The sequence below is a fragment of the Psittacula echo genome, assembly GCF_963264785.1.
Source record: "Psittacula echo genome assembly, chromosome: 7".
Taxonomy (NCBI): domain Eukaryota; kingdom Metazoa; phylum Chordata; class Aves; order Psittaciformes; family Psittacidae; genus Psittacula; species Psittacula echo.
Genome location: NC_137740.1, coordinates 50,172,422 through 50,193,867, shown reverse-complemented (window position 1 = coordinate 50,193,867; position 21,446 = coordinate 50,172,422). Strand labels below are relative to the sequence as shown.

At 43.5% G+C, this 21,446-nt stretch overlaps 1 protein-coding gene across 1 annotated transcript; it reads right to left on the bottom strand.

Moving 5' to 3' along the window:
- Positions 1 to 948: 948 nt before the first annotated feature.
- Positions 949 to 8,192, bottom strand: DBR1 (debranching RNA lariats 1; the record flags this gene model as incomplete). Its single annotated transcript, XM_080622912.1, has 8 exons — positions 7,955 to 8,192; positions 7,749 to 7,873; positions 7,582 to 7,662; positions 6,165 to 6,250; positions 4,669 to 4,893; positions 3,717 to 3,797; positions 2,170 to 2,315; positions 949 to 1,627 (listed from the first exon to the last, which is right to left on the bottom strand). Exons 1-8 carry the CDS (start codon positions 8,149 to 8,151, stop codon positions 949 to 951), a joined length of 1,620 nt encoding a protein of 539 aa, XP_080479038.1. The 5' UTR covers positions 8,152 to 8,192.
- Between the last annotated feature and the right edge of the window lie 13,254 nt (positions 8,193 to 21,446).

Here is a 21,446-nt window from a genome sequence, read left to right as displayed (position 1 = left end):
TCGCAAATCCAGTGGTAAGAATATGGCAAGTCACAAACTGCTGAAGAGAAGTGACAGGTGAAACCCCAGGCTAATGACAATGGTAGGCATTATTGTCTCAAGCAACTAATAATTATAAACATCAACCACCTTATCTGAAACCAGCCTTAATTAAGGCGAGATAGTGATGATGTCCATGTTTAGGAAGCTCTTCATTCTAACTACTTGCATTTTAATTTCAAGACATTGTTTTCAAGTTTTAGGAAACAGCACACAAGTGAGTTTTTGAGAAGAGATGCACTTTTTCCATGGTCCACATAAAACTGCCATGCTTCAAATTAAGAGACGTTGCTCTCTATCAAACAGTAAGTAAAAGCCAATACTGGACAACAGACATTGTTTTGTTTATGACATTTTTCTGTGGCATGAATATCATCAGAAACAAAAATCTTCACTCTTCTATTGCTGTTTTGTAATCAAGGGATTTCTATTTTCAAATTTAGTTCACGAAGTTATTGCATATGCTACTTTGTATTAAAAGTTCGGTATAAAACAAAAGCAGTAAAATCAAATTATTCAGTCTTGTAAGTCAGACATCCTCCTACTTTGACTTGAGTTATAATTTAAGATTCCTTTCCTTGTTAAACAAGCATGGTGAATTCTTGTATAGCAGTACAGCAAAAGATACATAGTATACACTAATAACCAAGAACTGAAGCGAAATCAGGTGATTATACATAAGCTTTAAATCCTTTGACAAAGTACTTTCTTGGAAAAGTCTGCTTCTGACTTATATGTTCAATCCAGATAAATCTTCTTCCTTGTAAGAGGTACGTAGAGCCTCTTCAGCTTAAGAAAGTAGTATCAATAAGATCAAGTAACATTAAAAGCATGAGTAGTCCACAACAGTTCTTGCCATCTTCCCATAAAAAGGCAGGGTGAGAACTTAGTTATACATCATATGAAGTATTATTCTGTTTTATCTTCATCCTCTGCAGCATAGATAGCTTGATTCCTTCTCTTAATTTTTTTAATGCCAGTGTTCCCATTTTCACTACCACAGATGCGCTTTAATGGTCTCTCACTTAAGCTCTTCTCTTCCACCTGCTTACTCACACCAGATTTCTCCAATTCCTCATTAGTAGAGTCCATAGCATCATCAGACGATACCGCCATGGAGTCTGGCATGATCCGGATGTCAGAAAAACTTGCAGAGAAGTCAGGAGGATGGTCAGGAGAAGGATCAACAGAACATGTACTCAAGTCTTCATCACCACCTTCTTCATCCAGCATTATTTCATCTGGATTAATGGATGAAAGTCCAGAATTATCTGTACTATATTCACTGGGTTCCTCTGCTGACCCAGTACTGTCCATCTCCTCTTCCTCCTCCTCTTCTTCGTATTCACCTCGTACCGAGCCCTCATCTTTAGCTTGCTGGATCCTGTCATTGATGTCAGTGAGACCAAACCGGGCACAAAACTCAGTGGTCTGTGGATTGATGGTATGAACTGGTTCCACGTGTTTTTGGGGCTTGCTGGGATCATAACAAGAAGCTGTCAAGGTGAAGTTACAAGGAATTTTGAGGTTATGATTCATCTCTTCTAACACCTCTTTGATGGCTTCTTCTGATGCACTGTAGTCCCACCTAAATAAATGTTTAAAGTTTAAACAAGTGTGGCTAATCAAAACCTATTTCCTGCTCCCACTGCAAAGAGAATCTTTATAAAATGGATAAAGAATTCATCTTACAATAGACACCTAATTCCTCAAATGATTTTTCAGTTAAGTACATTACCTTTGGTCAATATTGACATTCCCCTCTCCCCATTTGTGTATTATGTCACCCTTGTGTATTGCAGCACCCAATAAACATTAACCTGCCCACCCCCATACTCCAGCCTGATTTTCAGTCTCACGGTGTAACTGCCAGGATGATCAGCCACCAGGTATATTTCACCCCTCAAATGGTGGTGTCTAAGTTTGCAAAACAAAACTAACTGCCCCTGCAGAGCAGCAAAGAATTTGTATGCTCTAGAGGACAGCTCTTGTCAACACCCCTTTGCTCTCCAAGGCATTTAACAGGACCTACAGGCATTATAAGCTGCAGAATAAGAAACACAATTCTAAGGTAAGTTTGCTTCCAGTTCAGCAGAAATTACCCTTTCATCTGTCCTGCATGCAACTTACTTTCCATGGAGGCCATTCTTTTCAGGCATATTCCATGAGCTCTGAGTCACATTAACAAGATTGTTGGTGGCCTTGAGGATTGCAATCCACTCAGCATCATACTCCAGCGAATCACCTGCACTAGGATCATGTTCTATGTCTATTATCTGTTTACAAAACCACAAAAACACATGCGGTGAGTTATTTCTCTTGGCACCAAAAACTCATTAAAGTTTCAAGCGTTACTTGCAGGTTTAGAGTTTTAATTAAGTTTCAAGAACACTGAGATAGTGATCTCAAACAAGTCCTCTCAGTTAGTCCTAAAGTTTATAGTAAGAAAGGACAATCAGCAATAGTAAAAAAAAATTACTGTATTTTACCGTACAAGCAACTAAAGCAGAACATCCTCCTCCCCACTGCCACAGCTACTGGACAGTAATGCAACTTGGAAAACAGAATTTGCCTACTCTTTAAATTCATGCCACCTTCTAGGCAAATGTATAATCAAGAATTGATAGCAACAGTCACTCTGCTGTACAAACAAAAAAGAGATACACTTTAAACCAGAGCTACATACAGCTGAATCACCATGCTGTTGGCAGCAGTATTACTCTAGATCAGTTTTGCTACCAGATTCTAAGTCTGGACTAGCACCCCAGTGTACCTTTGCATAACAAAAGCTCATCCTCTCTCTTATCTTCACAGGTAGCTACTAGGGCAAATGGATACCGCCACATGTGCAGAGGACAGATAATGAACCATCTTCCCTTTAAGCTGACAAAAAAGGGCTACTTTAAAGGAAGATCACTGAATACTTCACTGCATTTGAAGAACACATTGTCAGCAGCAACCTCTCATAACAAAAGATTTTACATCCATCCATATGAGATTTTACAGATGGCACCCCAAGCAGCACAAGCCACAGACATGAACATAGTTTTGCTCATAGTTTGGCAGTTGTATTAAAAATTCCCACAACCTAGACCTCCTACTTGTCCACTACCCTTCCTAGCCAAGAAATGCACTAAACAAAAAGAAGCAGAGTCATTCTCGTAGGAAGCCACAGGAATTCCTGCTGGAATTAAGAAACCTGAAAGGAAATTACAGTATTCAACTTAGGACTCAATCTTGTCTGAATCCAGATCAGAAGACAGAGGCCTTAGCTTACCCAGATTAAACTTGGAAAGAAGAAAAGCTCCAAGATGGGCCTTCTTTTAAGGTTTGACATTTGGGGAAGGGTGGGACCAAACAAAAAAACAAACCCCAAACACCATAAGAGGAGATTTAATTCAGGTTAAAGTAGGGCTACTCCTTCAGTTAAGTATTTGTTCTAACTAAGGTGGAAGGAAACGATAGCGATAAGCAAACACCACACCTGCATGACAGGACACAAGGTTTGCTTATTTTAATACTATACAAAGAGCATTCTACACATGGACCATTCCTAGTTTCTTTCTAATTCCTCCATTAATCAGAACTATTCTTATGCTTGCACCCAAGAACACCACTTAGCAGTCCAGACCAGTGAGGCGCTTCAAAAGTGATAACCCACTGCACAGAGTCATCACCTGCAGAAAGTCTCTGTGTGGCAGGCATTTATCCAGAGCCAAAAACTTTGTTGCTTTTGGTAGCTCTTCTTTGGAGTTTGTCTAGGAAACAAATGGTGTTAACACAGTCATTAGCATTTCTGTGAAATTTGACCATTCTGAACAACTTATACAGAGAGATTCAAAGGCATACTGTATACAGAAGAAGACTTTCTGAAACAGAAAATCAGCATGGGATTGTAAGAAAGAGATGGTGGGACAAAGACAGACTTTATGGGAAGTCTACCAGGAAGCCAGATGCAGATGACAGCAAGAGAAAGCAAGGGCCATACTTCATCCTTAACCCAGGCAGCTGAGCACACATAGCCTTGAAGCAAAAGGAAAAGCTTTAACATAATTTGAAACAGACTTGTTGAGAATAGAAGGTCTAGAATTACAGATTTACAGCTAAATAATCTGCAAATAGGAATCACATGTCACACCACTTTCAGGAATAACTCAAACCAAGAGAAGCTGCAACCTACAGCAGGGGGTGGCTTTTGGCTTTACCCAGGCCATCAGACAACTTAACCTGCCAAGCCTTACTACAGGTGTTCTCCCACCACCAGTTAACTGCTCTCTTCTTGTTCAGTTGCTTCTCTATCACCTTGTTTTATAGTTGTCTCCTTCTTCAGTTAAGTGGGAGATTGATTTTCTATAAACTTTACGTAATCAGTTTCAAGTGCAGTAATGTTAGCTGTTTCACACTGTCCCTGAAGAAGATTAGGTACTTCCACCACTGATTCATAACATCTCTTTAACTTACATAGCTTAGTAATCTTAAAACCTCTTAATGTTTTGCAGCTTAAGCTGAGCTTTAATAACTGAGCAAAAATATTAAAAAGTTGCTTTTCTTGACATGATTACCTGCATTGGAATTCTAAATGTGCTTGGGACATACACATTCCTGATACTTCCCCCCCACTCCCTTTACCTGGTGTTGCATAAAAGCTGCAAATTTAACATGAAGATGTGCTGAGAACCAGTAGGTGGGTTTCAGATGCTGCAAAAGCTCTGAGGCAGCAGGGCTTCCTAAAGTGTTGTTCTCCACTTCTTGTCGGAAGAAAGATTTCATTTTAAGAAGCTGTTTCTTGTTCCCATAGTGATAGATGCTCCTTGGCCAATCATGTGACATAAATATATCAATTGGACGCTTTAACTGTCAAGCCAAAATGCATATAATATAAATAAAACACATATGGTAACTTTCAAAATTACACAGCACAAGATGGAACACGTGTAACATGTTCTACCTCAGATCAATGCAGAGATAGCTGTGACAATAGCCTCACTTTCAAAGCAAGGAAGCACACCACTGAGCCCCATCTTTCAGGTGGCCTTTGCAGTTGTCGAGGGACTCTAGTCTCCATGGTGTGTACTGCACTTTCTTGAGACAGTCAGCTGTGGTTTATATATACTGCCTTATAAAAGAGATCATATCATCACAGTAAGTGTCAGGCACTCTGAAGGAGACTCTTATAAATTACAGTTATAGAGCAAATTCTCTACCCACAATCAAAGGCATCTTCTTCCTCCTGAAAATTTTTAAACAGCTTTGTTTAAAAGGGATAACGGCTAAGCCATTCCTCCTCAAAGGAAGCACTCTCAGAAGTCTAATCTATACCCAAGTCCAACCAATAAGAAACTTAGAATGACAGCAAACCTGCGTCGTAGGTTCAGCATCGCTATATATACTGAACACTTAAGTGTGCAACTGCAACCTGAATAACCATTCACAAGATGCTTATAAATACATGTATTTACATGACAACTTAAGCCAAAGGGAGTTGCCCTTCTGACAAAGCAGAGAGTAGACAACAGCTCAAAACTTAAGCTAATCTGTCTTTTGAATTTCTCACCCTGGAATCAAAAATAGTTCAGCCACAGAAACCTGGGATCTGCTTATTCAGCTGGTTCAATTTTGATTAGTTAACTTTTCACCAACCATCTCAAATGTTAGACAAGGTAGCACCCCATCTTCCTAAAGCTAACATAAAGGAAGAGAGGAGTATAGCTGGAGTACCTTCCATTCTGTGGATTTTATCCAATTAATTAAAACCAAAACAAAATCACTCCCGCCTGTGCCCAATTCAGATCAAATCTGCCCTGCCACACAAAGCTTTAGAAGAATAACTGTCCCTAGAAGTGTTCAAAAACCGTGTAGAGGCCCTTAGTGACATGGTTTAGTGGTAGACTCAGCAGTGCTGGGGAACAATTGGGTTTGATGATCTTAAAGGTCTTTTCCAACCTAGTTGATTCTATGATTCTAATAACACCCAGCATAAAATGGCCTGTCCAGATTAGCTAGGAGTTATTGGTGAGATTTGCTATCCAATAGTGTATTTGTTCAGAGTAGCTTTAACATCTTATGTCTAAATTAATGACAACTATTTACCACTGTTTAAAAAAAAAAAAAGATTTTTCACTAACCTGCTTGAGTTTGAAGACTTCGATATTCCTCACATGGTAAGCACTTCTGATTGTTTGCTGGTTATATGGTGGACACTCAAAGTGGCCTGAAACGTTCGGGAAAAAGAACAGTAGTTGTCCAAATTGATAGGTCCCTCCTAACGCTATTGCAAGCTAACTTCTTGGGGTTATACAGAAACCTAGAGCAATCCCAGATACAAGGCTGCCAACCAAAGGAGATGCTCTATTTCCTTTACACAAGGCTTACACCAGCAGGTGTTGCACGGAGCAAGCCTCTATGAGTGGTCAGCGATCAGAACATAAGTTAGGACCTAACAACTCAAAAAAGAGGTAGAAACCAAAAGATCACAAAGCACTGCATGAATCCCAACTCAGGCCACTGAGGCTGTGATCTTTTCATGTTTCTTCAAGATTGCTACTGCCAACCATGAAAGTACATCTTAACAGATTCAGCAGCTGTTTGAACATGTCTGTAACTGCCCACAGGCACCACAGAATCTGGAAGTGCAAACACATACCCTGCCAAAAGGGACGGAGTCTCCAACTTTCCCTCAGGACAAGAAACCTGAATGCCTACCAGAGCTCCCACGGACTCTTAAGAATGAACAGAAAAATTCCTTTTCTAGTAGTCAGCGCTATTGTCAACAAAGCCTCATTTCCCACGTGCAATACCCAGCATATCAAGCAGGTATGCTTGATAACGACAAATTTAGTTAGCATTGACAAATATCTGACAGAATCAGGTCTTCTCTGAAGCACTGTATTACTAAACATAATATTACTGTACAAGTAACCATAAGTAAGAGACCAACACTATTTCATGTGCTGAGGAGATGAGAAAGACTAAGCTATCTTCTATTTGATATGAATGGATTCATATCAGCTAGATATGAATCTATGATTCAGCTAGACATCTTCTAGCTGATACCAGATATTATCTGCACAATGATGGAGACCCTTACACGGATATACATACATATAACCAGGAGGAACCAATCCCGAGATGCACCAACACTAAGCCTCAGTCCATTTGTACAATATCATACTTATTAATTGACTGTTTCATACAAGGAAAACCAAACAGTCTTGCATTGCATGCTAAAAGGTTGCTACCATGGAAAAAACAAAGACTATTCCAACAACATTTAAAAGGGGCACTTAAATTAGTTTTAAAGGGCATTTAAAGCATTTAAAGGGCACTAACATTAAAAGGGACACAGCTTCCTGCTGTGTCACCACGCAGCTACCGACTCATCTACCACCTCCAGAAAAACCCGTGTGTTGAGCCAAGAAAAGCTTCCAGCATAAGAGTCAGTCTAGCGAAAAGGAGGCACAGACAGACCCACACATGACAGCTCGGGCCTAGTGCTTCCTTCTCCACTACCCACTCAGCCAGGCCCGCTCCGTCCAGCCATACCTTTCCGGTAGTCGTGTGACTTGAAGATGCCAGAGATGCCGCCAATCCTCACTCCGCGATACCGCACAACACCCGCGTAACCTAGAAGAGACGGGAGCGCGGCTTGTCACGGCGGAGCCGAGGCAGGGCAAACGGCTGGAGGGGAAAACGCCTCTGGGAAACCCTACCGAGGTAGTAGATGTTGGGCGCCACCCACCCGCCGTAGGGCAGCTCCTGCAAGTGGTTGGATGCCTCGTGGTTCCCACCAATGAACACCGTGAGGACCGGGGCCTTCTTCTCGCCGGAGTAGTACCTGAGGAGAAACGACAGATGCTGTAGCGGGGTGGGCCGCGCCGGGCCCCGGTGGGACGAGGCAGGGCCGGGCGGCGCTCACCGGTAGAAGGTCTGCATATGGCGGTACTTGGCGGGCACGGCCATGCAGTGCAGGTCGGCCTCGTTGCGCACGGCCTGGAAGTCGCCGCAACAGAGCAGGAGGTCAGGCCGCACGTTGTGCCGCCGCTGCAGCAGCTCCAGTGTCTCGTACATCTTGTCCAGGGCGCCATGGCAGCACCCCGCGACCGCCACCTTCATCGCCGCCGCCCAGCCACCGCGCACGCGCCGCGCGCGCCTACCGCGTCACCATTCTCGTCACCAACTACGTCACTAACCACCGTCCTCCCCGGTGCCGGCACCGTGGTGGAAACTCGGCCGGGGCGATCGTTCCCCGCCAGCCCGTGTAGCCGCCACAGCCTCGGGCGCCTGGGCCCGCCGAGGCCGCTCCAAGCTCGCCGGCTGTCAGGTTGGCCTGGGGGATGTAGCGCTGCGCACCCCGTCTCTCTCCCCAGCAGCCTCGGGGAAGAGTCACACCGCTGGCAGGTGGGACCTGCACAAAGGGGAGGGAGGAACTGCCCCGGCACAACGAACCGTAATCGGTCAGAAAGGCCCGTCAGTTACACACAACCGAGCTTCGCGAACCTGCGATGCCTTCTGCAACGGGGCAGGAGGCCCTGCAGAAGGGACGCTGCTTAGCTCGCAAACCACCATGCAGCTCTCCCCGCAGGCAGAGCCGGTGGGTGCAGCCCACACTACCTGCCAGCTTAGCAGAGAAGCTGCAAAGCTTCACTTGGTTCTCATTGCATGGCACAAGAACAACGAGCAAAGATGTTGGTGGAGCAGCAACAGAGCAAGCAGTAGCTGTGCATGCTTTTGCCTGGCATTTGTGCCAATAAAAGGCAGGCTTTGGGCTTGCAAAGGACATGGCATTGCTTCAGTGTGTTTGTCCTGCCACTTCTGCATTAGACAAGCATATTTTTAGCATATTCAAGCACTGGCTTCTTGTAACTTCCTAACATAGAGGGACAGGAGCAGTCAGTGCCTTTACCAGGGCAATGGGGCACAAGGCAGGGCAAAAAATCGGGTATCTCCTGTTTTACTAGCAGAATGTCAGGCTCCCTCATTTGGAAAGCAGTGGTTTCCTCGGTTTGAAGAGCAGTGAACTGGATCATAGGGTGGTACCTGTGTGTCACAAAATAAACCCACTCCAGATATTTTCCAGTGCTCGGGTTTGTTGGTTTTGGGTTTTCTGAAGCAGTATTGAGGGATGGAGCAAAATTACAAGAACATAATTAAGCATGAACTTGCTACTGCTTACCCTATAATCATGAAACCAAGCAAACATTCCTGTTCCCCTACCATAGCAAGTATTACATAATGATCCCTCTTTTGATACTAAGAAAATATGAGTGTTCTCTGATACATGTCATAATTTCACAATGTCAGGTTACTGTGTGTTCTTTGGGGCTCCCATTCAAGCCCAGCTGAAGCGAAGAGGAAGGTTCCTCCGGCTTTTAAACACCAAGAGTCTCCAGGGTAAAAGCACACACAAGAGCACTCCTGGGTGCATGGAGCTCTTTCACTGATTTTGCTGCCACCTACCTGGGTGTGCTGTGAGAATTTGGTCAGCCCCACACATATGCTGAGAATGTTTTCCAGGTTCTCTGGGGTAGAGCTGCAGCCCCTCGCATTTATCACATCTCAGACTTGCTGAAAGGAAGTGGGTGAAAGACAGAAAAGGTCCATGAGTCTCTGGAAATCACCACCCTCCCCAAGGTACACTATCTCAGGGAGCAGATGCTTCTCCCGCCTACCCAAATTCATCCCCAGTCAGTCAAGATAAGATGATACTGCAATTTTAAGTCCTGGATTTGTTAGCTTGCCTCATTTCTCATCCTCCATGAGCCACTTATCCCAAGCAAATTAGTACACAGTAAAGTCTGTAAGGGTTGTTTGGTTGTTTGGATTTTTTTAGTATCCGTCCACTATTCATTATGCATCTTAACATCCCTAATTTAACTCTGGGTGTTCACTGCGCAAAAGTGCCCTGAACTTTCCACAGCAGTTAGACCACAAAGGGAAGCAGCCATGCTACTATTTACAGGGTAAGTAGCAGCAAGTTAATGTTTAACTATGTTACTGTAATTCTGTCCAGTCCTTCAAGAATGTTTAAAACCCCTGTGACTGAAGCGCAGTGCTCTTCCACTCCATGTCTGGCTATGGATTAGGCTTTGCAGTCGTGGTCCCTTGCCCTGAAGTGCTCATGCATGTCTCTTGTCTTTGCATGTCCAGTCCCGCAGCAGAGGACCTGCACTTCTTGAATGTGACCAAATGCACACCCTGTCCTGCGCAACAGGTGAAGGAACTGTAAGGCCCAGAAGGAAGAGTCCCAGCAGATCAGTGGATGCTTTGGATGGGAGGTATTTGCCTTTTTGACCTGACAAGTAATGGTTTTTGTTCCTGATCTAACTATGGTAATTTAGTGACATGGAAGTAATTAAGTTTTCCTCTCCAGAGGAAAGAGGAAGAATGAAAGGCATCCTAAGGGGCTGTGGGTGACAGGATTGCTTCCCTCATCTCCGAGAACAGAATGAAAGGTTTTCTTGAAGATTTTCCTCCCAAGTGCTTTGTAGTGCTTTTAGAAGATATTAAAGGATTTCCAGCACATTTAGAAGATACTAAAATGAAAAGGAATAGCAAAAAGGAGGCATCTGTTTCAGACTTTTGGGGAGGGATGGCGTAGCTGAGAAGGAACGTATAAGGAAGAAGTGCTAGGAGGCACTAGTGTACGTGTTGGTGAAGAAGAGGAATACAAAATGGAGGCACAAGAGACATACCTGTTGCGTTCCAGCTGGGATTTTGAGGTGTCCCTGTAAACTGCGAGGGAGCATGGGGTAGCACGTTGGTGTGCATGTGTGCGACTGAAGAAGGAGATTGCTGCAACTACACAAGAGCCCGTGAGGTTGGCCTAAACATCACAAGGCTTACCTGCAGCTGTGTTCCGGTGTTGCTGGGCACCTCCTCCTGCAGTACTGGGAGTTGCAACATAAAACCACGACCTGCAGCGTAGCAAAACACACTGTCAACACAAGCACCACTCGGGGCCTCGCCCCTGAGGCCCTTCCAATTGCATTTTGGCTTTTTTGCCTCTTAATTTTTCTAATTTTTACCTTTTCTCGGAGGCACTCATCACGCTGCTTTGCTGGCGGACACTACTAATGGCCTCCAGCCAAATGAGACTGAAAACCCGATGAAGCAACGGTGTATTGCCGGATTTCCCGAGTGGCTGAGACACAACACAAGCCACCGCCCGAGGACGCTACGTCCCAGCACACCGGGACACCCGGCCGGCCGGCGGTGTGGTACAGGCGCTTAGGCGAGGGGCCCCCATCGCGCTCCCCCCCTCACACCCGGCGGCTGTGGGGAGAAGGAGGGGCGGAGCAAGGCGCATGCACGCGCGCGGAGGGAGCGGCGTTCTCCCGCCTCCTCCTTCTCCTCTCCCCTCAGCGCGGGCAGCGCCATTCCGCCGCCGCCCCCTCATAGCCTGGCCTCGACCTGAGTGCTCGCGGCTCTCCCGCCGCGCCTCTGGGGCGGGGTTCCCCCCGCTGCGCGGAAGGGGCTGGACGGGGCGGGCGGTGAGAGTGTGCCCGGCGGCGGGAGGGGAGGCTTCGGCATGGGACGGGGCGCTGCCCCGGCGGGTAGGTGTGGTGCGGCGCCTGTGGGGCCGCTGAGAGGTGAGCGACGACGCGGAGGTGAGGTGGGGTCGGGGTCGAGCCGCCGCCGGCTCTCCCCGGTTGGGGATAGCGGTTGCTCCCCTCAGGGCCCGGTGGCAGGTGCCGGGCGGGCCCCCGGGGTGGGGGGCGCCGGTGTGTTGTGTTTCGGTGATGAACCGTCCCGTCGTCGGTGCCGGTGTTGACAGGGTGTGTGGGGGAGCTGAGGGCCGGGCCGGGGGCTGTGGGGAGCTACGCTGCTGGCGGGGTGCTTCGGGGAGTGGGGCTGGGACAGATGGGCTGAGCCGCTATTGTGGGGAGCGGTGGCTGGATGGAGCTACCAGGTAATACAGAGGGCGAAGGGCGAGGAAATACTTCTCGCATCGCACGCGGTTAAGATGTGAGCACAAGTACGAGGTGGTGGTATGGAGAGCGAGGCTCTAAATTGTTTTAAATTGTGTTGACAATGTGCTGAGAGGCATAACGGCTTTTTAGCACAGTTCTGGGTGTAGTCTTTAACACAGATCTGGGTGTAGTTTCCAGTTTGGTATGGCCCGAAGCTGTTAGTTGTTATAAAGCAGGAGGTTAACACCGTTGAAGGATCACCTCTACTTAGGTTATTCTCTTTTTAAGTAAATGCATACTACTTGCCACAGGACCCTGTGTGTCTGGACCTTTGTCTTCAGTGCAGCTGTTAATACGTGGTCGTGAAAGTAGGGCTATCTTTTCTATACTTTATGAAGTATTTTTTCGTGAGCAAGAAGGGAACAGCGTGGCCACAAGGCTCCTCGGTTTGTGGGTAGGCAAATCCAGGATTCAATTGGGCATAAACTTGTAAAACTGAGATTGAACAACTAATGGAATGATTTAGTGATGGACATATTCCTAACGTAGTGATTCTTTCTGAAGGTTATCACACTGCACTAGTCTCAAGTAACGTAAATGTTTTTACGGCTGGTGCTCATTTTATTACCTCTGTTCTCTACACTACAGAAGCAGCCCTGGAAGATGTGCTTTTATGTGCCCCATTTTCCCTGTAAAGGCAGGCTAGCAGTGCAAAGGGAAGAGCTCAAGAGGCAAACAGTCCCAAAGTTGTTTGCTGTTGAAGTGGAAGGCTGGGTATGTTTTTGTTGGTGGTGGTGTCGTGGCATTACCTCACATGATCCGATGCCAGCTTCAGGAAATAAATCCAAGCATTTACTTATGATAGCCGCCTCCTCTCTTGATTTTCTTGTGAATCTCTCAAGCTTGGTAAGTCTGCTCTCACAGGTTATTTACGTGTGGGGAAGTTATTTCTGTGAGAGCTTTGAAGAAATTCAGTGTTGCTAGATTTCTCTCAGTTGTGTAAAATTATGTATTAAAAGACTGTTGTATTCTGAGAAGTTGAAGCAAGAGAGAGTGGTGGGTTGCTTTTTGTTGTTGCTTTGGTTTTGTTCTTTTTGTTTTGGGGGTTTTGTTCGGTTTTTTCCAGTATTTATGTATCTGGAAATGGTAACATTGTGTATCCAGCTGAGACTGATTTACATTTGACTTCATATAAAATAAAAAAGTTGTTCTCTGATGGCACATAGCCAGTTTCCATTACCTAGACCTCTGCAACCACTGTCATGTGTCATCCTATTTTGTACTCATAATTTGCACAGCAGTGCAGTGTTAAAGGTAGCTATGGGCAAAGTGGCTGAAGTTCAGAGGCAGAGTGCAGAGATTCACTGGTAAAGCATCTACTTCATTTCCTTCAGCTGCAATCTGTGGAGCAGGTGAAGCATATTGTGGCTCAGGCACTTCAGAAATCTCTGTAGTGGAGCCATGTGGTCTAACATTCATTGCTGCTATCCCCGGAGGTGTAAATATGATGCTGCACAGTGGAATTTGTGTTTTCATTTTAGTTCTTTCCTCCTTGTAAAAGAGGAAAAAAACCCCACAAAACCCAGAACCTTTCTCCATCTTTCAAACAATACCTCTGAGCTAAGTGCATGTTGGTGTAGCAGAGAGGTTGCTGTGCAATCTTGCTTTACTTCCTTTGTATAAATGTTTTCAATACTGTTTTTACTTAAATGATTGCACGCTGTTCTTCCCTATAAGACTAGATTTTCTTCTGTTACCCTGAACTGAACTCTTCTGAAGACTAAATTAGAGTTTAGATCCTGAGCTCCAGTGCTGGCAAAAACTGGACAGCAAAGTAGAACTGTGGGAGGAAGGGAGTTTTCTCATTTGTAATTAAGGTAGGTAAGTGCTGCCTTTAAGAACTAGGTTAATTTGTGTAATGGGACAAGCTTCTACCAGACTTCACTGTTGTGTTTCCTGAGCTGTTTATGTCCTTGGACCTGATCTGTGGAATGTCTGATGTGCAGCTGAGCAGGTGCTGCGCCTTGACCACATGAAACATGCTGTCATGTTACATACTTTGGAAAATCAGGCTTTGAGCATCAAAAATCGATGTATTCTGTTTGCAGCAATTCTTGCAGGGTAAAATGAGGATAATAGTGGAAAGTAAGTTAATGCTTAACTAGCATGTAAATACTGTGCTGATGGGGGAAAAAAAAGAAATCTAATTCCAGGATTGTGTATGAATAGGATGCAGGGAGCAATACCTGAGGTCACACAGGTAACAGGCAAGCTTGTGAAAAATGACTACTCATTTTAAAGAATATTAAGATTATTGAATGTGAGCACAGCTGTTCACTCAAATTAGAATTAGGCAATCTTCACTTTTATTTGGTTTTCTGGGTTTTGTGTGTATCATTTAGCTTTCTAACCTGTTTTCTTTTTAAATACATGGGTTGGGGAGGGAGATAAAGCTGGGTTTGTTTTTTGTTCGGTTTGTTTGTTTGTTTTTTAAATGTCCCAGGTTAAAGATACAGGGCAAGCTACTTCCTCTGTCTTACTGGGATGTTGGGCTAAAACACCTTTTCCTTGGTAGAGGAAATGAGTTAGAAAAGTTAACCCTCACTTAAGTTATGTGTTGCTTTGATAGTGCTGCTCTTTGCCTCTGGTGTGGCTTATCAAAGTCATAAGCAGTAAAGGCTGCAGCAGTGAAAGCAGCATTGGCTTCTTGAATGCTAGGACCCTTTGCACCTTTTGGCATAATTTGTTACATTTCAACAGCTGCTCCTCTTCAGTGTGAGATGGAAGCTGGCAGGAATGGGCTTGTGGAAGGTATGACTGGTGGAAATGACTGCTAGCTTTGTACTGCTGTGGTGATGCATCAGAGGAAAGGATGGGTGTGCAGCACAGAATTGGATCGCTTTTCTCTAATTTGGCATTCCACTGTTCCCATTGCTGACCTGCTCAAGAGCTGGATCCAGATATGGGCTGGGAACTGAGGCTACTTTGGAGAAATGACATGTCACTTTAAACAGAACTTTACCAAAACTATTGAATGCATGAGGAAATAAGTGAATAAAGAGCAATGAGATGCAGATAAGACACATAAGCCAAATAGGACAGCAGTGAGAAATGTATGTGTTCTGAATAGATTGGCAAGCAATGAAAACAAGTTTTGGTTTTAGTTATTAATTTAAAGACTTATTGTACTCTATAGATCATTAGCAAATGGCTGGGCAGCTACGGAGGAGTTTTACCTAACTCAGAAGTTCCTAAAGCGTGTTCAGGTAATCTGTAGATTGGAACCTCAGTATCAACAAAGGTTAATAACTGAGGGAATGCTGCCTTGGACAGAACTCTTCCTCTGTTATTTTAACAGTCTAATAAAATCTCTTTGTGTAAAGTAGCTGGATACTGTTAACACTAAATTAACTTATTCCAGGGAAAATAAATGTATCTTGCAAATATGAAGTTATCCCCTTCCATATAAGGTTATAAACAGCCAAGAGATGCATTACTTAATCAAGCTGGCTCTGACCCCTTCTCTGAGCATTGCTAATTACGTGCTTTTGAAGCTCTTTCACCTCCTGTGTTTTCTGGTTTGTCGCCTTATTTTCTGTCAGCATGACAAAGCTCAGTTAGGGTTACACTTCCTACAGTGTGTTTTGTTGGGGTTTTTTGTTGTTCATTTTACTTGCACCTTGCTAAGCTTCAACATGTATGTTAATGTATTGGGGCCTGATAAATAAGCTAAGATTAAATAGTAGCTCTAGAGAGACATGGGGCTGGAACAATAATTAGTTAGCAAATTGTTTCTACTTATCAGATTGGTGTTGTGTGGAAAAATTGTGTGAGCTTTTATTCTCTTGCTGTCTCATCTGTAGAACTGGAAAGCAGTCTCATGGGACACAAATTCCTGCCTGATCAGTTTTTGTTCCAAGTCTCTGCAAAGGAAAAGTTGAAGAAAGGTATTTCAGAAAAGTTGAAAAGGGTGAAATCTTTCTTGATATTATTAACTATCCTTCTCCCCAGCTAAGGCCCATAATGACAGGCTTTACAAGGCCCATACCTTTGTTGTCCCTAACAGTTTCTAGTACACTGGTGTTCAAGGATCCTTCATGCTGCTGTTTGTGAAGGGTATACCAGCCCTGGCATATTAGAGAACCCTGTGACTTAACCTGAAGGAATGACACTGAATAATACTGCATTCACTAACTGCAAGTCAGCAGTTTAGAACAATAGTTTAGTGTCTGGTGCCAGGTTTGTTTTTTGAGAAGTGTAGACTATTGTTATTTATACAAGTGTAAATCTTTTGGAGTATTGGGCTTGCTTTACATCACTGCTGCTACAAACATGGAGAGCTTGTATTTAAGTTACTGTTGGGAGATTATTTTTAGGGTAAATCTGCTGAAACAAGATTTCCTAATATAAAAATTAACTTCTCCAAATTTATACGGACTACAGAGCAGTATTTATTCTGACATGGATGGTGATTCTCAAGGTCATGTCTACTTGGAAGCCTGCCTTGGTAAGTGCTCCCATTGCAGTGACCTTCATGGTTCACTGCAAGAATGCTGAAGTCCAGCTTCAGCTGGTAAAGGTAGATGGTCTGAAGCTATTCAACAGGAAGACACAAGAGGCAAGCGAGTATTCTGCCTTGTCTGGATTTTCAGAGAGAGTTCTTTGCTAATGCTTTTTAAATGAAATGATCTGCCATGGAGTAGGAGTGTAGGTTTTTCAGTAATTAATACCTGGTTAAAGTGTAGGAAGAGCTGTCAGCTTTTCTGGTGAAATCTAGTGAAATCCCACGGGGATCTGTGTTCAGGTTTGTGTTGCTCAACATAGTTATAAATGATCTAGAAGAGAGGCTGAGTATGAGGTGACAGTACATGCTGAAAATCACTAATCAGGGTAGCAGAAAAAAGAGGTGGCTGGGGCTGCAGAAGGTCCTCGCAGTACTTTCTTATAGGCAAGTGGTATTTGATGCTAGGAGTTAGAGTTATGTACCCAGGAGAAACAACTGTGTCTACATAGTGATGAGCTCTTAATCTGTGCCATTCAAGAAAGATCTTTTAAGTAATCCAGATAATGCTCTGCAAAACTATCATCAGGAGTCAAAAAAAGAAGAAAAGGGAGGGGGGAGGAGGAGCAAGTAGGAATAATGGATATCTCTAGGTAAAGGAGAAGGAGCAAATCAGGATGCCAAGCTGTAGATCCTTGTTATGTTTCTGTAATGAATAACATACCCTCCTCAAAGTTAGTGGCAGACATTCTCCCCTCTCCAAAGAATTAGAATAAGAATAGGGGAAAACTCAGAGGAGCATGATTGAAGCAGCTTTTAGTAAGAAGAGTAGCCAAATAAACTGAAGCTTAGCCTGAAAAATACATGATTGGAAGTAGGATGGATAAGGGGAGGGATTATGATAGTAATCTGCCACCATGGGAATATGAAGCAATTCTTTCCTGTTTGTCACCCAAATACAGCAAAAATTAGAGGGCATCAAGTGGTACCCAAGCGAAGATGGTAACCGCTGACAGAGGAGGTATTAAAACATGACCTCTTGATTCCCCAGAACCTTTCTGGGTCCATGACATCCTTTGAGACATTTCAGAGGTTTGCTGCATGTGTACTTGTTTTAACCTACTTCCTGCAGTGCCTCATTGCTGGAGGAGGAGGTGAGGAGTCAGACCATATCTACCCTTTCCATGCTATTCATAATTTTGTAGAAGAATATGATATTCTTCCAGAGTCATCTCTCTTCCCGTCTGAAATGCCTGGTCCTGCTCAGTCAGTCCTGCTCAGTCACTCCTCACAGACAACCTGCTCAGTTCCTTTGTATCATTGTGAAACCCTTACACTTGCATAGAGCATTCTATCATTAGGTAGCTTCCTGCACATTTTACAAAGGACAGCACTATCATTGTTTCCTCTTGAAAGAGGGGTTAACAAGAGAGACAGAATGCATGAATTAACCTGAGTGGCCTTGACGGAGAATGCTTTAGAATGTATTATCTGAAAACAGTGAGGCTTGGAACGGGGAGGTACTCTACATTGATAATCTGTTCTGGATATTGTGCACAGTTTGGATTACTACATCTTAAAGTGTGTAGTTGAACCAGTAAAGCTTATTAGAGGGGCAGTGTAAGTGATCAGAGGTGCAAAGTGGCTTCTATACAAGAGCAACTGTGTAATCAAGGATTAATAATCCTGGAAAGGAGAAGACAGGGAGGATGTGGATTTCCGTAGATTCAGGAATGCTGTGGATAATGTGCATACAGGTCTAGTGTTTGTGGTCTGTTCCAGTACAAGATCTTGACATACTGAAGCTGGTGAGTAACAGAATTGAAAGAGGTGGTAGGTGATGGAATGCCTTGTCAAAAGACCTAAAAGGTTTCTGTTGAATCTGAGGGATGCCCAAGCACATGGAAGGGGAATCCTTTGAAGATTCCTCAGTACAGAGAAACCACATCCAGCTTCACACTTCTCATGAGCTGGAGAGAGTTGGAGGCTAGGAGAGCATTCCTAGGAAATACTGTATGTCTTATAATACTGTTACTTGAGCATTGGTGTATTGATGCTTTGGTAAACTGCAAACAAAAGTCACACATTTGTAAATAGGAGGATGCAGTTATATGCTGGTTTTTGACACCACAAGCTCCTCTAAGAAGGTAAGACCTGACACCTGATTATGTAGCTAGGACAATACTTCTGAAACTATACTGATGGTTCTGTCCAAATGGCAAAGCTTTGTTCTGTCTGTCTTTCTGTTTGACCTTTGCAAGAATACCAAACAGGAGAGTTTGTCCTAACACCTCTTCTACTAGAAACAAGCACACTTGCATAGTGATCCTCATGCCATGCATTGGTGCAGAAAGGGCTAGTTTACCCCATAGTGCATGTTATGGTGGTTTCTAACTTGTGATTGCTAATAATGGTTTTGCTAGTGCTGGAGATAAGAGTTCAAGAAGTCTGCTGAATTTGAGACCTTCAGAGGTAGCAGAGGCCTGTCTAGTAGCTTTCGAGACTTCGGTTGACAAGTAAGACAGTCCCCATCCTAACAGATTATCATTGTTCAGTTATTTAGTCCTAACATAATCTTTGCATGAATAGAATTTCTTGTGTGTTTTATAGAATAACCTTTTATATAATTAGTATCTGCAATAATTTTTTCCTTTGAAAAGTGATTCATGTCATCTTGCAGATAGGAAAGACATAAAGCATTATTCTGCAGTCGTACAAGAAGCCCTATTCATTCACAGTTTGTATTGTGAAGCCAGTCTGATATCCTCAGGGTTGGAACTGATTTTGCAGCAGCAGTCCTATTTACAGAATCTTCATACATTATATCTGAATTGGGGGCTGTTCTAGAGCCCCAACTGGAATGAAATGGCAGGCTGAAAAGAACAAAGTATGAATGTTTCTTCATGCAGTCAGTCTTTCCATTGTTGCTATTCATAACTAGTAGGTTTTAGTCAGCAACTGAAAGTCACAACAAAAGTCCATTCAAGCTAAGCTTGGGTTCAGGTTCCCAAGATGGTAACAGGAATACACTCAGCTTAGGTTTTGTCTTGACTAGGTTTGCATGCTGGATCGTGTTTGATGGAAAATAAAGCTACAATCTGTGCATGTGCTACCTTGGTCAAGCCAGGGGAAAAATGAGGAAAATAGTTTCTACTCTGTATCGATATGTATTTGTGCTGCCTATACAATAATAGGGTTTGGTTATGGGGGCTTTGTAGTTCTTCTGTGTGTGTTTTTGTTGGGTTTTTTGGTCTTGCATAGCTGGAATGAAGTACCCCAGCACCTTGAATAACCTTAGGGAGAAAATTACCCTTGGAGTTGTATAAAAAAAGGAGATAGTGATTCTAATACCTTATTTCTCTAATTAAGGAATAACTTAATCAAGATGTATTTATTTCCCAAATTAGATGTAAACCCAGACTGTTCTTTCTTGAAGACTACTAGTCTCTCCTTGCTGTGTGTGAGATGGAAGGAGCTCAGAGAAAATCCGTGCATTTTCAGAAGCAATATTAATTCTTCATCAAAGCTTTTGTCCTGAAATACTCTTTCTCTAAATATTATTTAACTTTGATTTCAGGAAATGCCACAAGGTTTGTTTGTAATTGATGAAGGCTCAGGAAAGGAAAAGTAGAAGACCTCTTACCCTGAATGTGTTAGAAGGCACTCTCAGGGAGCTGATGGATCATTTAGACTTTTTGGAGGCCTAGAAGTATGGGTTTTCCTGCCTGAACAAAGCCCATTAAGTCCTGTAAGATGGAAACATTGGGGAGCCAACAGTACTTTTTCTTAACTGAGGCTCTGATTCAGCAGAGCATTTAACACACCCCATAGTGAAGCCTGAGAGTCAGTGGCTGCAGGGTGTGGAGTCTTATTACCTGGGTTGATGCCTGATGGTAGAAGCACCCCGGGGTTTAAAAACGGTTCTGTTTATGCCCTTTGTGCCCAGCACCCTGACTCACTACTGTGGCTGAGGCACACCTCATACCTCAGATCATCCCTCTGGAAGGCCCTCCCATGCCTATGGGGCTTTGGGGCAGTGCCAGTGGGTTTAGAGGGGAGCAGGACAGGCACAGAAGTGTACTGAAGAGCTGGCCCTGGCACAACATGCAACTTGGCCTGTGATGTTTGATAGGCAGGTGGCAGCCTGTTACAGATACCAGTGTGGTAGCTGGAACAGTTAGTTCTTCATCTTGAATGCAATCGTTTCAATGCTTTATATAATCTAAAGAACAAATCAGGCAGGTTTCTTTGCAGTGTGCAAATCTACCTAATTGTGATGAGCATACACAGCACACTACAAAGTCCGTTGAATACTCTTGTCAGTGATGCTCAGTTGCAAATTAAGACTTTAAAAATACGTAAAATGTGGAAGTTCAGCAGTCATCTGCTATCCCCAGTTCTTAATTACAATAGCACCAAACTCTAAGGAACTTCCCTTTTGTATGATACATTTGTACAGCCTTATGAGCTAGGATAGGTGGGATGTAACGTGCACATAGGGCATTCCTTTTATCAGGTGCAGATCTGGCCTTTCACATGGTGCTAGATGTTTACCTTTAAAAGCCACAAAATAAACCCATGTGGTAATGTGACTTAGCTGTGAGATAAGCATGTTTGATGAAGTGGTTTTCTGTTTGTACAGGAATATAGAGGATGCTCAGAATTTCATTGGGATGTTCTGATTGCTGAAGTATTAAAGACAAATGAAGCAGTAACTAAAATATAAGAATCTTAAACCTGGGATTTCCTATCTTTTTGTAACAAAGTTAAGCAACTTTTGTCTTTTCTGATGTACCATCTGACTGATGAAGGGAAATGCAACTCAAAATGGCTGTGCTAAGTGTAAACCACTCAATTCCTAGTTTTCACAGGCTTAACGTTTTTGCAAATGTTGCTTTCTGTTCTTAATGTCTATGCAAAGAAGTGTAAAGGATGCTGCTATTCATGGGTTCTGAGAGAAAGGAAAAACAGTTATTTCTCCTTAAAATATTTTGCCA